At 40.7% G+C, this 20,198-nt stretch overlaps 1 protein-coding gene across 1 annotated transcript in view; it reads left to right on the top strand.

Moving 5' to 3' along the window:
- Positions 1-527: 527 nt before the first annotated feature.
- LOC145408262 (opioid-binding protein/cell adhesion molecule homolog) overlaps positions 528-20,198 on the top strand; it is a 38,047-nt gene continuing 18,376 nt past the window's right edge. The window contains exons 1-5 of the mRNA XM_080279031.1: positions 528-671; positions 3,350-3,517; positions 16,506-16,640; positions 17,356-17,569; positions 17,895-17,986. Coding sequence (XP_080135157.1) covers positions 528-671; positions 3,350-3,517; positions 16,506-16,640; positions 17,356-17,569; positions 17,895-17,986 — 753 coding nt within the window. The remainder of the gene's footprint in view (positions 672-3,349; positions 3,518-16,505; positions 16,641-17,355; positions 17,570-17,894; positions 17,987-20,198) is intronic.

Genomic DNA, 20,198 nt, shown 5'->3' with positions numbered 1-20,198 from the left:
AAGCTTATTTATTGAAACTTTATATTGCATCCGAAGCTCATTTACTGAAGCTTTATATCTGAAGCTCATTTACTGAAGCTTTATGCTCCATCTGAAGCTCATGTACTGTTGTTACGATGAAGCATTCACTAAAGACAAGCAGCACTAATTTTAGGTCAAGTGTATAACCAATTTTAATCTAGCTTAGCATTCAAGACGGTGAGATGGTAATTTTAGGCCAAATTAAGTAATTAAAAAGGAAATGTTGGTAGTCGTCATTGTGGTGGTGGTGATGGTGTTTGTGGTGTGATTGTGATGGTTGTGGCTATGGTAGTGGCAGTTATGGGTATGGCGGCGACTGTTGTGATTGTGGTGGTGGTGGGAATGGTGGTGTGATTGTAATGGGGATGGTTGTGGCTAAGGTAGTGGCATTTATGTGTACGGTGGCGACCGTTGTGGTTGTGGTGGTGGTGGTAGTTGTGATTACATATAAGAGATTCATTTGCCTGTTTGTCCCTGCTTCAGATAAGAGTACGTTGCCTCAGCGGATGTGGGAGCCAGGTGAGGGGTCAGTGCTGGGTCAGGTGGCTCCGGACCTGACCCTAGACAACGTAACAGTGACCAACCAGACGGCACAGCTTGGCACCACCGCCTTCCTTCACTGCCACGTATATAATGCCAGGCATAAGAGGGTAAGTACTGTAGTAATAGTTGTAGTAGTAGTAGTAGTAGTAGCGGTGGTTGTGGTGGTGGTAGTGATGGTGGTTGGTGATGGTGGTGGTGGTTGTGGCAGTAGTAGCAGCAGTTGCAGTAGTACTAGTGGTGGTATTAGTAGAGGTATTATTATTATTATTATTATTATTATTATTATTATTATTATTATTATTACTCTTATTATTATTATTATTATTATTATCATCATCATCATTATTATCTAGATAGACAGATAGATTATTATTATTATTATTATTATTATTATTATTATTATTATTACTATTACTCTTATTACTCATTATTATTATTATTATTATTATTATTATTATCACCACCGCCTTCCAACACCTCCACATTTACACTGCCAGGCACAAGAGGGGCAGTAGACACAGGAGGCCTGGCAGCACATTTCCTTAGCCACTTAACCTTCATATTACCCTTAAACGTTCGGTACAGCAGGGTAAGTTTAGGATTATATGGTCGTAATTCTGAGTGGCATAGAAGGCTTCGTTACACCTCATATTTAGCGAATAATTTTACATATCACACCATACATCACTTTCCTTCGCTGCTACGCTTACACTGCCAGATACAAGACGGTAAGGGTGTATAGAGGGCTTCGCTGTGCGTGTTCCCTGGCGATTTATTTTGCATATTCCACTGTACACCGGACCCCATCACTGCCATATATCATATGTTTTAATATCAAGGTACTGGAGAGGAACGCCTTCAAGCGGTGGCGCCGATATAACCAGCTGGCTTAACTGCCTGGTTATGCTCACGCCCTTCAACTTTCCCCCTGTACCCAGAAAGAAGGATGGTTGACTGCGAGTGAAGGGCAGTTTAAGCCTGCAATCCACCGGGTTCACGTTTTAACTAAGCCTGGGGTTACAACTACTAATACTTTAGTTCAATCCTTCCACGGCGAGGATTGACGTAGTATCCTAGCTGGTTTGGAGATACTGTAACGTCTTTGCCCTAGCGAATTATTCAGCACATTATACCTCTATTATCCTATTGTATGTTACTGATACAAAGAATGTATATACTATATAGAACCACATAAGCATCACACAAGATAATGTTCTAGAGTAATAGGGAAAAGTAAATCGCTAAGGAAGAGATGCTACGAAGCCTCCTGTGCCATCTTGACTAAGACTCGGCCAAAGGGTTTGTCCCTGGGTACAAAGTGCAGTTGTCTTGACCGTACTAATCGCATACTGCACACAGCTGGTACAGCCATTGGCTTGGTGCAGCTTTATGGTACTATTGATTGCCTATTTGTGCTACTTCAGACTGTAAAAGAACTATTAAAGCTTTCTTAATTTACACAACACTTGGTGGGGCTGACGAGGAGCCTTCACATGGTGGCGCTGTGTACCCTGGACGGAGCACCTATGTCGCCTACCTGGCAGCCAAACCTCATCATATTTCCTGCATCTCGCCGTGGGGAAGGACCATGGTCTTGCCCTGGTGAGGAGCAGTGAGGCAGATCCCTACATGGTGTATGTACTGTGCTGTACTGTACCTGTAGGACGGACCCATAGAAATAATTGTTTACCTGGTCTGCGGGTCTGCTAGACCAGACAGACTGGGGTTAAGCAACAACAACAACAACAACAACAACGCAACGCTTTCAGTTCTTGTAAAGATTTACATTTTATAAATCTTTATTTACAGTATCTATTGGATCATACTTATCTATCTGTCTATCTACCTATCCATAGGCCTCTATTTGCCTGTATGTATCTACATCTCTCTGTTTATATCTCTCTCCATATCTCTCAATTTATCTGTTTCCAATCATATCAACCTATATCTATACCCATCTATATCTATCTGCTGTATATCTGTCATTATCTATATCGATCTGTATCCATCCACATATCTATCTCTGTCAATGCAATCTGTCTCTATATCTCTCTATCTATCTATCTATCTATCTATCTATCTGCAGTGACTGATAGCTCAAAATATGCATCCTGTACATAGTTAACCAAACAAGTACAGCATCTCAACCCCAGTCCCTAAGTTTACTGATACTGGACCTAATTCGTAGGCCTACTTCACCTTATAATTGTGAGCTATTGGTAATTCTGAGCTTGTGGTAATTCTGAGCCACTGGTAATTCTGAGCTTGTGGTAATTCTGAGCTACTGGTAATTCTTAGCTTGTGGTGATTCTGAGCTTGTGATAATTTTGAGCTTCCGGTAATTCTGAGCTGTTAGAGACTGGGATGGGTTTGATTTAATTCTAAGTCTAATTATTCACAAAAATTAATTTACGGGAGCTGAAAGAGAATATAAATGACACTATTTTCAAAACTCTTCGTCCTCTTTTTCAGAAAGTACGGAATGGATCAATAAGGGTCAAAATGCAGTGTCAGTTCTATGTATAAAATGCTCACTCGATTCTCTGCATAAATTTCTGTACCGTTTCTGCGTCCTGGTGTCATGGGTAAGGAGGAGAAACTACCAAATGTCAAAATTGGTCCAGTTCTCGTCCGTATCTCTATGCTCAGGTATTGTGAGACGGAAATTATCAGTTGTGTCCTGGGTCCAATTCTCATCTGTATATCTATGCTCAGGTTTCGTGGGTGAGACGGAAATTACCAGCTGTGTCCTGGGTCCAATTCTCAGCCGTCTCCTTATGCTCAGGTGTCGTGGGTGAGGCGGAGGGACTACCACCTGCTCTCCTCGGGGCTACAAACGTACAGTAAAGATGAGCGGTTCGGTGTGGTGCACGATGATGGTGATGATGATGACGACTGGGCGCTGCAGATCAAGTTTGTGCAGCAGCGGGATGAAGGAGCTTATGAGTGTCAGGTGAGTAGATGGATAGACAGATGGATAGATAGATAGATAAACAGGTAGATAGAAAGATAGATATGATGATGACTGGGAGCTGTAGATCAAGTTTGCACAGTAGAGCAGCGGGATGAAGGAACTGTAGTACTGCGCTGCCTCGCGGAAAATACGAATAACGAACGAATATATCGACTAAGCTGAAGGGCAATATCTGTCACTCTAAACGACTTTATTCATCTTAGGACTCTACACTGAGTGACAGGATCTATGGTTTCTTGTATACCAAGAAGCCATTCACTATGCCGGGTGGTAACCATAACTAAATAACGCCTGGTGGTTTAGTGGGTTAGGGCTCTCCAACCGGGCTGAGCCTATACAGGCTTACTTCGGTGGGTGTTGGGATTTATTACTCACGTAAAGCCGCTCAGGGGAAAGGAAGGCTGGTCACCCTCGCCTTAAACGTCAGCATGAGTAGCCTAGCCCTAGATGCCGTTACGGTAATAATATTCAGTCCACGAAGGAAATCATCATTCACATCATCATCATCATCATGTATTATCCTCAGCAGAAATTATCATCATCATCATCATCATCATCAACATCATGATCGCCATCATTATCATCATCATCAGCAGCAGCAGCACCATCATCATGTTAAATCCACGGAGGAAAGTATCATCATCATCATCATCATCATCATCATTATCATCATCATCACCTTCATCATCACCATCATCATCATCATCATCATCATTATCATCATCATCACCTTCATCATCATCATCATCATCATCATCATCATCATCATCATTATCATCATCATCACCTTCATCATCACCATTATCATCATCATCATCATCATCATCCCACTGCAAGACAAAGCACAACTCGCTCATCACGTCACTCCTTTGGCTCACACTTCGTTCATCATGTCCCTCCCTTTTGTGTTAAATCGTAAGGTGTCAGTAAGGTCAATTTTAGCATCATTTTATTAATTAGGGTAAAGGTAAATGTTGAAATAACAGCAACATGACCGATAATGCAAAAACTACCTCCTTCCTGTTACTAAGTACAGTAAAAGTTAAGTAAGCAATAGTGATGATGATGATGATGATGATGATGATAATAATAATAATAATAATAATAATAATAATAATAATAATGATAAAAAGAAAAACCACCACCACCACCACCAACAACAACAACAACAATAATAATAATAATAATAATAATAATGATAATGATAATGATAATGATAATAATAATAATAATAATAATAATAATAATAATAATAATAATAATTATAATAATAAAAACATTCTGGCAGTGTCTAACTACGAAAGGAAAAGCCTCTCTTGTTGGTGGTGAGGACAGGGTACAACACGATTATAATTAAAGCCTTCGCCAGCAGAGGTCTCCCAGGCCAGTTTGTATCGTGTGGCTGTAACAACGATATACGAGAAAAGTGGTCATTGTTGGAATGGCCCGAGGAAAGCCAAATGGAATTGTATTGTTCCTGTGCCCAAGAAGAGGCTTGTGGTTGTGTGACATAATCTTGCTGCCTTAGAATGGGGTAAATCCAACCTCTGGGGGCAATTCCCATCGGTTTAAAAAAAAAAAAAATGACTATATAGATTACACTATGAACAATACAAAAAAAAAAAAAAATGAATATTAGAAATTAGATGTAACGCTGAGAGGAAGACCATGAATAGGATGGATGGATAGTGTGAAGAGAGCGTTGGATGCGAAAGAGATGTCTGCTGAGCAAGGAAGAATGGCTGTGCATGACAGAAATGAATGGAGAGAAATTGTGAATGGATAAATGAGCCCTGAGGGGATATTCTCCCGCATTTTGTCTGATCAGCTGATCAGGTCAGGTGCGCGTAAGGGGATGGGTCCATTATGATGTGGCAGGGGCAAACCAGCTCTGCTGTCGAGACCTGCTGCGAATGTCACTGATTGCACTGTGCAGTTGACCCTCGTGCGGTGAGGATCTGTCCCTTCTCCCCTTTGGGGCCAAGATGCAAATGAATGTGTTTGAGTGGATGAGTAAATTGGGAGTGTGTCGTCCTGTCTCAGCTACCTCCCTTTCCTTGGGGGAAGCAGCCTAGGTATATAGATAGGTAGATTAGAAAATTTTTATAATTATATACATTAAAAAAAAAAAGATTCACACCGTTCGGAGTTGTCCCTACTGGTCAGATTCGCCGCGTTCTCGGTCACCTTGGATGAACTGGTGGCTTCATATACATCATGAAGTAACAACAAGCAGAGCCATCAATCCTCACCAGGAGACTTCCGGGGGTCATCTCCACTGGGGTCCTTCCTAAAACTAGGTCGTGATGGAGATCTGCCATTGTGAATAATTTTGCCCTACTAGGTGCTCCTGGAGGCTCCTGGTTGCCAGAGAAAACGTTCTCTGAGAACCACTTCCTCCTCCTCCTCCAGCCTCTCGTGTTTCGTGAACTGCGTGTGGAGGGAAAAAAAGTCTAGTACATTCCCAGGAGGAAAGTAAATGCAAGTGTTGTGTGTTGTGTGTCCCCTGGGCCAGTGAGCTACACGGCCAGTATTAACGCTGACACGGCCTGGCACCTGATGACTGGCGGGACACGTCTGGAACATGGCTAGGCTAAGCAGCAGCGAGGAGGACAAGATACCGAGAGGAAATAGACCAAGGGAGAACAGGCAAAGGTGCAGCGGTGGGGAATGGTGATGAGGTTGGAAAAGTAATGGTTGTGCCAGGAAGGCATGGTACAGGATTATGATGATGATGATGATGATGATGACGATGACGATGATGATGATGATGATGATGATGATGATGATGATGATGACGATAATGATATCTATGATGATATTATTATAATTATTAAAATAATAATATTAATTATTATTATTATTATAAAGATGTGAATGAATATGTTTGAGTGGATGAGTAAATTGGGAGTGTGTTGTCCTGTCTCTGCTACCTCCCTTTCCTTGGTGGAAGCAGCCTAAGTATATAGGTAAACTATTTCTTCTTCTTCTTCTTCTTCTTCTTCTTATTATTATTATTATTATTATTATTATTGCTATTATTTTTCTACGAAGGGAATGAAGAATAAATTACGAACTGACGACGCGAAATGGACATGGGAAAAGCAGGAACGGAACGAACTGTAAGGAAAAGAGGAAAACATGGACACGGATGTGAGAAGAATGGTTGTGTTAGGACAGAATAACAGAGCAGTAAATTTGTGGGACGGCGGTAATGGAGAAGAAAATTAACTGAGGTAAAGGCTCTAAATATGACTGGTCTTTGTGGTGTGAAATTATATGACACACGGACCAAGGATTCAGAGTTACCGCCACTAACAAATGAACATGGCTTCGCTTCTGGGAATCTGATCAAAGCTTATCGCACCCAGAGGTAAAAAAAGAAAACATCACTTGCAGTAAATTGAACAAAGGAAGAGCAGAAATCGCCGTCTTCATCGTAGTCGTTGTTGTTGTTGTTTTTGTTGTTGAGCATCCCCGGTCAATCAAGCCGAGCAGACCCACCAACTGAAGCCCTTAGAGTGAGTCGATGCCTCCCTGTGGTGGACAGCACTTTGCCACAGCGCTGCAAGGGGAAGTGTGCAAGCTTGGTTCCTGGATGGATGCTGCATTTCCACGTCTCCTCCCACTAAACAGGGGCACGATAGTAGGCTTCACATTTGCCCCGTTATTTGTTTATATGGTTACCTCCCATCGCTGCGAACTGTTTCCTAGGTTACAGGAAACGATTAGACTTGTCACTCAGTGGAAAGTCACATTAGGATGATGCAGGCAGCCCTACATCAAGTGAGGGGATTATTGTCGCCACGGCCTACCACTAAAAGGGTAGAGTGAAAGGTGAAGGGAGAATGCAGTCATCTTTCCTACGTACAAAAATATAGTCGGTAATAATGCCCAGTAACAAAACATCAGAGCCCCAATTAACCTCTGATATTTCCGTGTAAATGTACGTGAATATGTGGGTAAGGCCTGGTGGAAAATTACGCTTATTTCTCTGTGCGCTTATGTCAGCAGCTGAATTTATTATCGTTATTAGGACAGAGAATCAATGAAACGAAAGAACGAAATGTGGATGGGTTGATTTTGTGTGTGTGTGTGTGTGTGTGTGTGTGTGTGTGTGTGTGTGTGTGTGTGTGTGTGTGTGTGTGTGTGTACCCATTGAGCAATTACGTCCAAAATCGCTAATCGGATTTGTGCAATGAATATATTAAAATGGGCACGTCCCCACAAGCACTGAAAACAATTAAGACAAATACTGGCCGCATTCACAGTTTTGCCTGTTGTTAGTTTTGTTATTTTACAGGCTTCTCTCTCTCTCTCTCTCTCTCTCTCTCTCTCTCTCTCTCTCTCTCTCAGTATAATAATGTATGTTTTTAATTCTTTCTGGCGCTGATCACACGTTTTCATTAGCTGTTTAAAATGTAGGAGTTAATGCAGTCTTCACTAGCTCATCTACTATATTCCCTTTGCTCTAACTTGGCCTAAAATTACCCTCTTCCCATCTTGTATGCTGCGTATTTCTTTTTCCACTTTACCTTTTTTAAAGCCCTTCTCTCTTCTTGTTTCTGCTATCCTTCCTGTCACTTTTTATTACTATTCTTTCCACTTCAGGTGACTCTATACTGAGTGACAAGCCCAATGGTTTCGTGTAACCTAGGAAACCATTTAAAGCGCATGTAGGTAACCATATTACCAAAGAATGGGGTGATGTGGAGCCTACTAAGGTGCCAATTTTATCTGGGTGGGGAGACGCAAATGCAGCTTCCATCCAAGAACCAAACCTCCACATTTTTTTATCGCGCATCGGTGCGGCAAGACGTTGTCTGCCGCATGGGAACTTTGGTTCACTGTACGGGACGCCCACGCGGGGACAATTGCTTGCCTTCGGTTGATGGGTCTGTTCGGCTACCGGGGTTACTCAGAAACAGTGTATCCGTGTGTACACCACTTGTCTGTACACCCACATGTCAGTCCCTGCCACAGTGTGTCTGCTTTGCCATGCCTTCCACGATGTATTCCTCCATTATAACTTGTGACGACAACCGCCGATTTCCCTCAGTGTTCTGAGGGCGCCACAGAAAACCGACGCTTACAAGTTATAATGGAGGGAAAACTTGTGTCCCCACACGCCATCAGTAACTATCGCATCTCTCTCTCTCTCTCTCTCTCTCTCTCTCTCTCTCTCTCTCTCTCTCTCTCTCTCTCTCATTTCTGTTTATCTACCTCTCTATCTCTGTTTCCTGACACCGTATATTACATGTGGTGGTTTCAACAAAGGAATATCAAATATCCGTCCCTACTCAGTAAGAACCCATATTCCCACGAAACGCCACCCTCTCTCACATACTGTACTATAGTCGCTTTTCCTTAGGTTAGCCCAGATTTTCGTCCTTTTGCAATTTGTTTTACGTAGCTCAGTGTCGGAATAAAACAATACTATGGTTCTACGTCATTAATGGCACTTCTTCGCGACTGGCACCATATTTTTGTATTAATGTAATGTTGCATCACGGCATTCTAGATGGGGAGATGGCAATTTTGGGCCGAGTTAAAACAAAAGGAGTATAGTTGTGCTTTTGCACATGAAAAACACTGAAGGCTGTTCCGATATTTGCTCTTACTGTTATCTAAGGACCCTATTCTCGTTGTGTATGGAAGCTCCCTAACACCTTTTCCTAAGTTATTTATTTTGTTTAATACACCTTACTGTCCTCTTGCGTATCATGACAATATTGCCATAGTCTACAGATGTCTATCTATCTATTGCCAGACACCTTAATCCCGTAAGGGGCGGCCACAAACAAATCGCCTCAGTGTCGCCCTATCCCCCTTCATTTCACTGCCCTCCCCCCAGCTCATACACCCCTCTGTCATATACCTCTCCACTTCGTCCCTGCATATCATCCTCAGCCTCCCCCTCTCAATTTTCTCCCTCCACCTCACTCACATGCACTCTCCTTGTTAGTCTGTCACTCTCCATTCTCTCCACATAAGTATAGGGGATTTTAGGCCAATTTAGAATACAAAAGGGCTTATTTTAGGTGTCTCATTGCTGTTCTGTGTCTGGATATATATTTGGGCAATCCATTTTCTGTTTTACCTACAGTTGTACGACGTTAATGATTTCTTGTGACGCTGCCACGATCATTTAGTGCAATCAGTCAATAAATCAATCAACTAATCAATCAACCAACCATTCAGTCAGTATAAATCAATCAATCGACTAATCAATCAATTAACCAGCCATCCAGTCAGTATGTCAATCAATCAATCAACCGACCAACCAATCAATCAGTCAGTCAACCAACTAATTAATCAATCAATCAATCAACCAACCAACCACTTTATTTCTGTAGAGTATGGTGGTATTGGAAGGGTTTATATAACATGCAAGAGGACATGAAGGTGTAATAAGCCAAATAAATCGCTTAGGAAGAGGTGTTTGGGAGCACTGACGAGAATACAGGCCCAGGTGTAATCAGGTCAGGTGTCAGTTTGAATAATAACTAAGGAGACTCTTTCCTGCCTCAGATGAAAACAGATTGGCTATTTTAGTGAAAGGGTTAATGAAGGCTATACCGAACACCACCAATACATACATACATACATACACACACATATATTCATAATGTCACATGATTCGTCCTTGTTTCGGCCTAATCCTGTGATTTATTTTAATTTAGTTATTTTCCTCGAAGTATTACTCCCTGAATTACCACTCTGAGCCGTCTCGAACTCTGGAACAGAGCGGGGTTTTGTTGGTTGTGAGCGCTCTAGTTCAGCACTTGTCTGCTCAGTTGAGGTGGCTAGGATTTAGAAGTATTAATCTATATTATTATTAATCAGTTATATCACTATGTAATTCTGTCACATTGTTTCACAATTGGTTATATAATGGGGGGGGGTCTAAAATATAGTAGTTGGTTGATAAGTTTAGCATTAATTATTTGCTGGTGGATAAAAAAACATAACTGGACTCTCTCCACCCATCGCAGGGATGAAAGCACGGAGAAAAGATACTGAGTATTAACTCTTACGGGCGAACACGAGACCAAAGTAACGAGCTGGCTTGGTCAACAGATGGCATTGTGGTCGCCAGTGTGTCGTCTGTTTGTTTACATAAGTTGACAGGTGGGATGCGATGGGGCGTGACGGTGCAAAGAAACTTGGCTCTAAACCTTGGACACCGCTGTGTTGTTTGTGGGAAAAACCGACGATCTGGAACAAATCTACGATTTCGTTTCTTCCCAAAGGACAAAAAGGGGTGCGTAAAACAGATTTAACAAACTGTTATGCATAAACAGTTGTACTACGGTCATAAATGTTGGTGCAGATTAAGACGTCAACAGCTGAAACTGGGCCTCGGCACGTACGCCTAATATAGAAATCTGTAGAAATTACTATGTTTCATTACGTACATATGAAAAAGGATACGTTGAGCATTGATAAGGGACATGTGAACTTGCTGGGGTAATACCGCCACACTCGCAATGCAGGATACTATTTACCGGCCCTCACACAGTCAATATTTATTGATAATATTCATATACGTTGCCGTATTATTGATCTTGTGAAAATGACAGTGAAGATATGCACCATCTCTTATTAAAGGATATTACTCGTATACCGATAAAGGGAAATTACCATTATATATGTATTAGGACTCCATATTATAATTACAAATCATAATAGATAGATAGATAAATAGATAGATAGAGAGACAGATGGAAGCAGGGAGTCAGATGATGAGAAGGTATTGTGTCTGCGAGAATCGAGCAATGCTAAACATGCTTACACACTCTTAACTCAAGGAATGCTTGATAGGCACACGACAGCGCCTAGTGACCATAAACACACATACACACATACTCACACACAGGCTTCTAGAACTTTCCATCACAGGGAACACACGTGATACATCTTCTGTTTCACCAGAATTTAGGAAAGAGAGCTCAGAGGGAGGTTAGCCACAGAACAGGCAGGAGCAGGAGACAAGCCATACAAGAGGCAGGTCGCAGGGAGAAGGGCTTGGCAACTTGAGAGAGAGACAGAGAGAGAGAGACAGAGAGAGCGAGACAGAGAGATAGCTAGCGGGACTGGACTCTATACTCCGCTCTGTGTGAGAGACTTGTTAATATTTCCAAGACAAATAAAAATAGTCCCATACTATTCTTTACCTCTCCTGTCACTACATGACAAATGGGAAAGAAGATTATCTACTACAAGCTACTCCAAGATATAAAAACCGCTCGTCCACAAGTCTAATATATATAACTCAATCACAAAGGAACCACAAAGTCTTTTATGACATATGTAGGTAACAGCCATGTAATATATATATCTATATATCTATATGAGAGAGAGAGAGAGAGAGAGAGAGAGAGAGAGAGAGAGAGAGAGAGAGAGAGAGAGAGAGAGCAGATATCCACAGGGAAAAGGAAACAAGAAATAGCCGAAGCACATGGGATATTTCGTGTTTCCTTTTTCCCTGTGAGTATTAGCATATTTATGAATCGCGTGTTATTTAGTGATTTACTCGCAAATAGATAGATAGATGGACAGATAGATTGACAGATGCCGATATAGATATATAGATATTCGCTGGTATATAGATATCCACAGGAATGTGGTAGAAGTGCGCCTGAAAACAATGGAAAGGCATTTTTTCCAGTTAAATCAACATGGTACTTATGATTAACAGAGCTAACACAACAAACGGCTATGGGTTTCTGTTCCCCGTGCGAATGTTTTCGGGATAATACTGTAACTTAACATGTACATCTATATACTCAATAAATACACTATAATATTCTTGTCTGTATTATTAAATCATCCATTATAGTCCAAGGCGAAGACTTTTATCACTGGAATGAATCTTTGTCTCAAAATGCATTATATGGGACACTATTCATCACCCTAATGTTACCAATGGTGAAGGATACGCATGCACAATATAATTATTTAAGATTAACTTAGTTTCACGTGGAAGGCTTATATATTCCCGATTCATAATCTAAACATAGTCTACCCCGTAACCGTTCTCTTATATCTCGTTCTCCCTTATATAGCTTGTGCACTAGATGGCGTGAAGGTAATGGCCTCGCAGTTTGAACGTTGAATCGTTACTCCGTATCTTTTCTCCTCCGTGGATGAAAGCGACCAGTGGCTGGCGATAGGGGGGGTCAGTCTCCTGCTGGCCCGAGAGATAGAAGGTCTTGATTTCTCGCTAAGCTAGCTTGGAGAGTGGAGGTTATATTATACTATATAATACTGTAATATCGTTTATTATCATATTATATACTGTAGTATGCTTGTAACAGGGGTTGGTTGTACTGGGTACATTTGCTAACTAAGGTTCATTTTCAAGATTTATTATTATTGATTTATATATTTGTTTATTTGGCCTTCATGATTCAAAACTTTCCTAATGTGGCTATTTTGGTTTATTTATTTGGCCTACCTTCCTACATCCACCTTGTTTTATGGTCCTGTGCTTAAGGATTGAATGGATTTGCATTATTTACATCGATTGCATTATCCTATCATTTACATTATCATTTACACTGGATCAGTGGGCAGTGAATTACTGTGAGTGTAGTGAAGGGGTATGAGACTGTGTGATTTCAATTAGAGTGTATCTTTCGTTGGTCCTTCGGTCGAAATTAGCTCGGCTGGTGTGATCCAATTTAGCTCCAGAGTTGTGACCACAATAATTACATTGCTCAGCTGTATTTTACTGCATGACGGGGTGCTACACTATAAGCAGGAGGGGTGGTGGCCTCGGGTAGAGGCATACTTTATAGGGTGGTTGTCCTGCTAATAGTCCCTACGCCCTGTCAACCTTGTGTTCTACTGATCCGATCAAGCTGGCTGTAGGTTATTTCCAGCAGCTGGGGTCAGTAATACATCCAGTGTCAGCTGGCTGCAGAACCGAGTACTGTATTTGTCGGGCATAACTTACCACAGGGGATTGCAACTTAGTGGGGGGAGGGGAATGAAGGTGGATTGGTAGGGTTGTTGCTGGTGCTGCAATAGAATCTGAAATATCTTGCATCTGCTTGGCCTTGGTGTAATCACCGGAGTCATGTCGGGAATCCCACCCCACGCTTTGTAGTCTCAGAGAACCTGGACCCAGCAGATCTACCTAGCGTCAGTGTCTGTTCACAATGTTGTCCTTTGGAGGTGTAGGTCTGGGTCCTCTCTCCTACAGGACAGCATTCGTGACTATACACATACATACAGTACATATATAAGTAATTACATACATTCATACATCTACTGTACATAATATATTCATAGACATACATATATACATACATACATACACATTAATAAACATACATTCATACACATCCCGGGACATACATTTGCACATACATCATACATGCATGCATTCGTTCATTCATACACATATATACATACATACAGTATATACATGCATGTATTCATACACATACATCCATACACATTTATACATATACACATACATACATACATTCATTCGTACACAGATATTCATATACATACATTTATATACACATATATATACATATATACACATACATTACATACACAAACATTCATACACATATATATATACGAACGTGTTACAGTGGTCTGTCCTACATTGTATTAAACCCTGAGGTGAAAGCAAGAATGAAATAATACATACATACACACATACATTCACACAACATACATATATACATTCATATATACACATACATACATACGTACAATCACACACACATACATGCTGTGGTATTTGTAGTGTGATGGGGTTCAGTTTTTGCGAGTGAGTGTGGAGACAAACTATACCCTTTTTACGCTAACTTGGCCTAAAATTGCCATCTCTGCAACTAGAATCTTGAGTTGCAATAACAGACTAACACTAGATTATGGTGCAAGTCACGAAGAAGTGCTGTAGCAGATATATAATTAGACTGATCCTAGTATATGGCGCTAGTTACGAAGAAGTGCTGTAGATTTATTTTCTGGATCCGACGGGTTGATATAATATTGTGCCATACATATGGAGAGTATGGTAATATCAGAATGATTTAAAAAATTCAACAGAGGATGGTTACGTATAATAAGCAAGGTAAACGGCTTAGGAAGAGGCATTAGGGAGCTTCCTTACCCGAGGGGAGTACCAGCCAAGGACTGGGATGCTGGGTGGTGGGGCATGAAGGTGGGGGACGCAGAAACATGAGCATAATTTCGACGACAGTCCTCTATCAGCATTATATTTATTGCCTTCCACATTGATCATTTCCCTACCACACCCCCAAAAAATATATTTCCCTCTCGCACGCTCGTGTGTGTGTGTGTGTGTGTGTGTGTGCGTGATTTATACTACTATCACAACAGCTCATGCAACACCTTCCAATGCTTTGTCCTGCAGAGGATTTTTAGTCTGCGAAATCTTGCCTATCACTGTTCATCCTGTGATTACAATTTCGCAGGAGTACAGAGAGAATGAAAGTTAAAAAATAATGTGCTCTAAGAAAAAGAACAACACCACTACCGAAAGAGAAGTACATACCACTCATATATACGTGGACTTCAGCTGTGAAGAAAGAGCAGTGGGAAGAAAACGCTTTAACCTTCTTCCTGGGAGTAGAAATGAGAGGGTCAGCTTGAAATTGTTGTGTTTGGCCTTCAGCTCTGAATATGTTTACCCCATACTTTTTTTTTCACGTATTCGCACAATGACACACGAGTTCATTCATTAAAGTTGGTGTTATTCTCTTATATCCCTTCTCCAGAAATGACATACAACGAAGAAAGAGCCGTTTATCACAGTAATATTTAAGCTCCCCTCAATACACAAACTGTAATACATCTTTCTGCTGTAATACTGTAATTCTCAACGTCTAACATCAGATTACATGCAGAGAATAACGTTTGACATTTAACGGCCTGGCGAAATAATCTTAACACATACATTATGAAACCCCATTATTTATATACCGGTGCCTTCTGAGATCGCGGAATGGCATATGTGATGATGATGATGATGATGTGTTGTGTCAAACGTCAGTGATAGTGAAGATGGTGATGATGAGTGAAATGATGTCAGAGATGATGATGATTATTATGATGGTGGTGGTGGTGGTGGTGGCGGCTGTGGTGGTGTTTTGTGTCGGGTGTCAGTGATGATGATGATGATGATGATGATTTCAGATGTCAATAATTAAATCTGATTCTACTCTCTTATCACCCTCCTCCATAAATGTCATACAGCAGAGAGAGAGAGAGAGAGAGAGAGAGTCATCTATCCTTGTCATACCCTCAAGGTGCAGGGGTCCTTGTTAGGTTACTGGATCCTAATACGTAAGGTGGTCCATGTATAGCGCTCCTTCTCCACACCATTGGGTGATTTCTCGTTTGTCAGGGAAGGTTCAGTCAGGGTTATCAATATCTACCCTAGAGTATTTATTCATTTCCTACTGCTACTGCCACACACACGCCCATACCAGCAGACTGAGCCGTCCCCACAACACATGAGATACCGCCAGGTGGAATATAGTGGAGTGCTATTTCGGACCAATATATTTAAGGGTAGATGACCAGCTACTTCCACTAGTGGCATCAAGTGATCGAAAAACTCCCAGTCACTAACTAGGAATCGGACCCATACGTGCTGGTAGGATAGTTGACTCTGACTAAGTCGTTCTTACTACTGCTGGTACACAAGCACAACAAGTATCTGCATGATGATGATGATGAGATGATGATAATGATGATGATAATGATGATGATGATATATATACCGTGTACTGTCAAATGAAGATGTTCATGATGTGTGTATGTAGTCGTGTCAATGATGATGATTATGATGATTACTGTTATGAGGATGATGGTGTTAAGTGTCTATGATAAAGATGATAATACTTCAACAACAACAACAACAACAACAACAACAACAACAACTACTACTACTACTACTACTGTGTTGGTACAGGTATCCACTGTGTCTGGTCGTTACGGGTACCTGGTCAACCTGGCAGTGGTGGTACCCGAGGCGGTCATCTCAGGGTCACCAGAAAGACACGTAGAGGCAGGATCCACTATCTCACTCCAATGTGTTATTCGCGGGGTGAGTATTATTATTATTATTATTATTACCTTTTCGGCGAAGTCTGTGATATATATTTTTCCTCTTGACTCAGACAGCTACTATAAATACTTCTACTACAACATAACTATACTTCCTACACCTAACTTGCATCAGATTTTCGTCCTTTTGCAGTTTATTTCACATAGCCAGTGGCAGAATTAAGCAATGTTACGGCGTCTTATCCTTTCCATAGCATTTTTTCGTAACCAGTAACATACTCTATTGATGCTGCTGCTGTTGTTTTTGTAATTGTCGCAGTTCTTGGTTTATCTCGTTGTGAACCAAGAGGATTGTAGGAACTAGGTCACTTAGCCTGGTCGCTCCCAGAGGTCTTTTGTCGGGTTATGTTGAAGGGCTGTCAATGCTGTGAGTGTGGTGCATGTGGTGAATGTGTTGTGGTGGTGGGAGGCAGTGTGAATGTATTGCTAGAACTCAGAATTCAAGATGAGATGGTAAGTTTAGGCCAAGGTAATTTTAGGGTTATGTTGAAAGACTGTCAGTGTTGTGATAGTATGGTGCATGTGGTGAATGTGTGAATGTGTTGTGGTGGTGGTGGAGGGATAGTATGGTGCATATGATGAGCAAGTGTGATGTGGTGTGGGAGGGCTAGTGTTAATGCATTACAACTCTGCATTCAAAAGGAGATGGCAATTTTAGGTCAAGTTAAAGTATATATCAAAAGTTTTCCTTGCAGAGTGTGGTGGCCCCTCAGTTCATCCTCTGGTACCACAACGATGAGATGGTGAATTACGACCACAACCGCGGGGGTACTACAGTCACCATGGACCGCGACGATGCCAACACCTCCCGCCTCACCATCACCTCCCTCACCAGCAGACACATCGGCAACTACACCTGCACCGCCGCCAATACCAAACCTGCATCAGTATTCGTGTTTGTTACGAAAGGTTGGATTTTCTCTCTCTCTCTCTCTCTCTCTCTCTCTCTCTCTCTCTCTCTCTCTCTCTCAACAGATTATTTTGACGAATCTATCTACAGTTGCTGGAAGTTTATTGTTCTTAAATATAATAATTGCATCTTCGTGGCCTTTGGCTATTTCTCATTGGTCATATCTTGTAGTGTTTAATATGTAGCTTATATATTATGTATGTTAATGTGTATGTATGTATGTATCATTCAATCAGTCTATCTATGTATCTATTGACGAATATCTATCAATCCATCTATCTACGTATCTGAGAATAACTATCCGTCTATCTATTTGTGTTGCAGGCGACAAGACAGCGGCCATCCAGCGGCTGGGGTCTGGCGGTTGCAGTGTGGGTGGGATGCCTGGAACTGCTCATACCCTCCTGCTCCTGCTCGTGATCTCACTGACACTTATCACACACACTCTCATTCACACTCACGCTCACGCACTCACACTCACGCATTCCCACTCACAACTAAACACACACACTCTCAAATTCCTGCGTGATGACAGGTGATTCAAGGTACAGTAATCAACAGCAGGAAGTATACACGGTAATTCGACGATTACACTCACTCACTCCTACACCTGCATCCATGTCTACAGGTAAAACTGGATCATTCATGAGGATCAGATTTTGGCAAAATGGTGGCTTGGTATAAAACAGTGTCAGAGGTGTTTAGTTAAAACATTCCAAAGAAATGTATGGAAATACTGTATCCTGTTTCAAGGGAAGATAAAAAGTCTGATAATTGCTCTTATAATATATACCGTACAGTCATTGAATGTTAATTTAAGCTTGAAATATTGGAAAAATTATTAGCGTATACATTTTCACGTTATCTTTATATATATATATATATATATATATATATATATATATATATATATATATATATATATATATATACATATATATCTATCTATCTATCTATCTATCTATCTATCTATCTATATATATATATATATATATATATATATATATATATATATATTTAATATATATATATATAGATATAGATATATATATATATATATATATATATATATATATATATATATATATATATATATATATATATATATATATATATATATATATATATATATATATATATATATATATATATATATATATATATATACAGCATATGTATATATGTACCGTATATTTTTTTTTTTATGGTAGTGAAGCATGTGTAAGGGTTAATTGGCATCTAAGTGAATGGTTCACAATCGGTGTGGTAGTGCGACAAGGTTGTGTGATGTCCCCATGGTTGTTCAATACTGTATATATATGGATAGGGTGATGAGAGAAGTGAAAACACGAGTTATGGAGAGGGGGATGGCGTTGGTTATGAATGGTGATGGTTGGAATATAAATTTGTTGTATGCTGATGATGCAATGGTACTTGCAAATACCGGACAAGAACCTGGTAGAATAGTGCAGAATTTTGGTGATGTCTGTGAGCGTCGTGCCTTGAGAATAAATGTAGAAAAGAGTAAAGTGATAGTTATTGAGAGAGAAGGTGACTCCCAGTGTGATGTTACAGTGAATGGAGAGAGACTGGAATTGGTGAGAGTTGAAATACCTGGGTACGGTGATAGAAAAAAGAGGAAAATACGCAAAAGAAGTGGAGAGTAGAGTGACACAAGGAAGGAAAATAGCTGGTGCAATGAAGGCCTTAATATGAAACAGAGGCTTGAGTGTTGCAGCTGCTCGAGGTTTGCATGAAGGAGTGTTAGTGCCAACTTTAACATATGGATGTGAGACTATGGTGAGGCATGAAAATGAAAAGTCAAGAGCCAGAGCAATGGAGATGGGACTGCTGAGGAATGTATTTGGAGTACAGAGAGTGGATAGCATATGAAATAATGTGATTCGTGAAAGATGTGAGGAAGTCTGTGGACACCAGAATAGAAGAGAGTGTATTGAGATGGAATGGTCACGTGGAGAGAATGGACAACAAGAGAGTGATGAAAAGGTATATCTGAGCGAATTTGAAGGAGGGGGGAGGCGAGGTAGACCAAGGAGAAGGTGGAATGATATGGTGGATGAGTATGTGAGGAAGAGAGGTTTGGAAGTCGGTAAGGCTAGGGGAGTGACAAGAGATCGAGCTTGCTGGATGAATATTATGAGAAGAAGCTGATGATCAGGGATTTGACACCCCATTTTAACGTGACAGCGTCCGGAATGACTCAGTCGGATACCGTACGTTATGTGAAGCTGCAGAACGTGGTGAATGTTTTTGGTGTATCAGATAGAGCCAGGATTCCGGGGGGATGAATGGTGAGTGAATGGAAGCGTGACCCATTGGGTTGGGCAAATTTGGGCTCTCTGGACATTGCAACTCCTCACCCTGTCCTAAGGTGGGAAAGGAGGTCCGGATGATGATGATTATATATATATATATATATATATATATATATATATATATATATATATATATATATATATATATGCATACACACACACACACACACACACACACATATATATATATATATATATATATATTGCTACAAATATCATTCCTATACTAAGGGAAAATGACAAGTGTCTGAGGTCACCAGTTCCCCTCCTGATGCTGCACACCAAACATACT

Source organism: Coenobita brevimanus, chromosome 76, assembly GCF_032717465.1.
Source record: "Coenobita brevimanus isolate Jiangsu-jjx chromosome 76, ASM3271746v2, whole genome shotgun sequence".
In the NCBI taxonomy this organism is placed as follows: domain Eukaryota; kingdom Metazoa; phylum Arthropoda; class Malacostraca; order Decapoda; family Coenobitidae; genus Coenobita; species Coenobita brevimanus.
The sequence above is the reverse complement of the archived record's forward strand: the minus strand, read 5'-3'. Positions and strand labels throughout refer to the sequence as shown.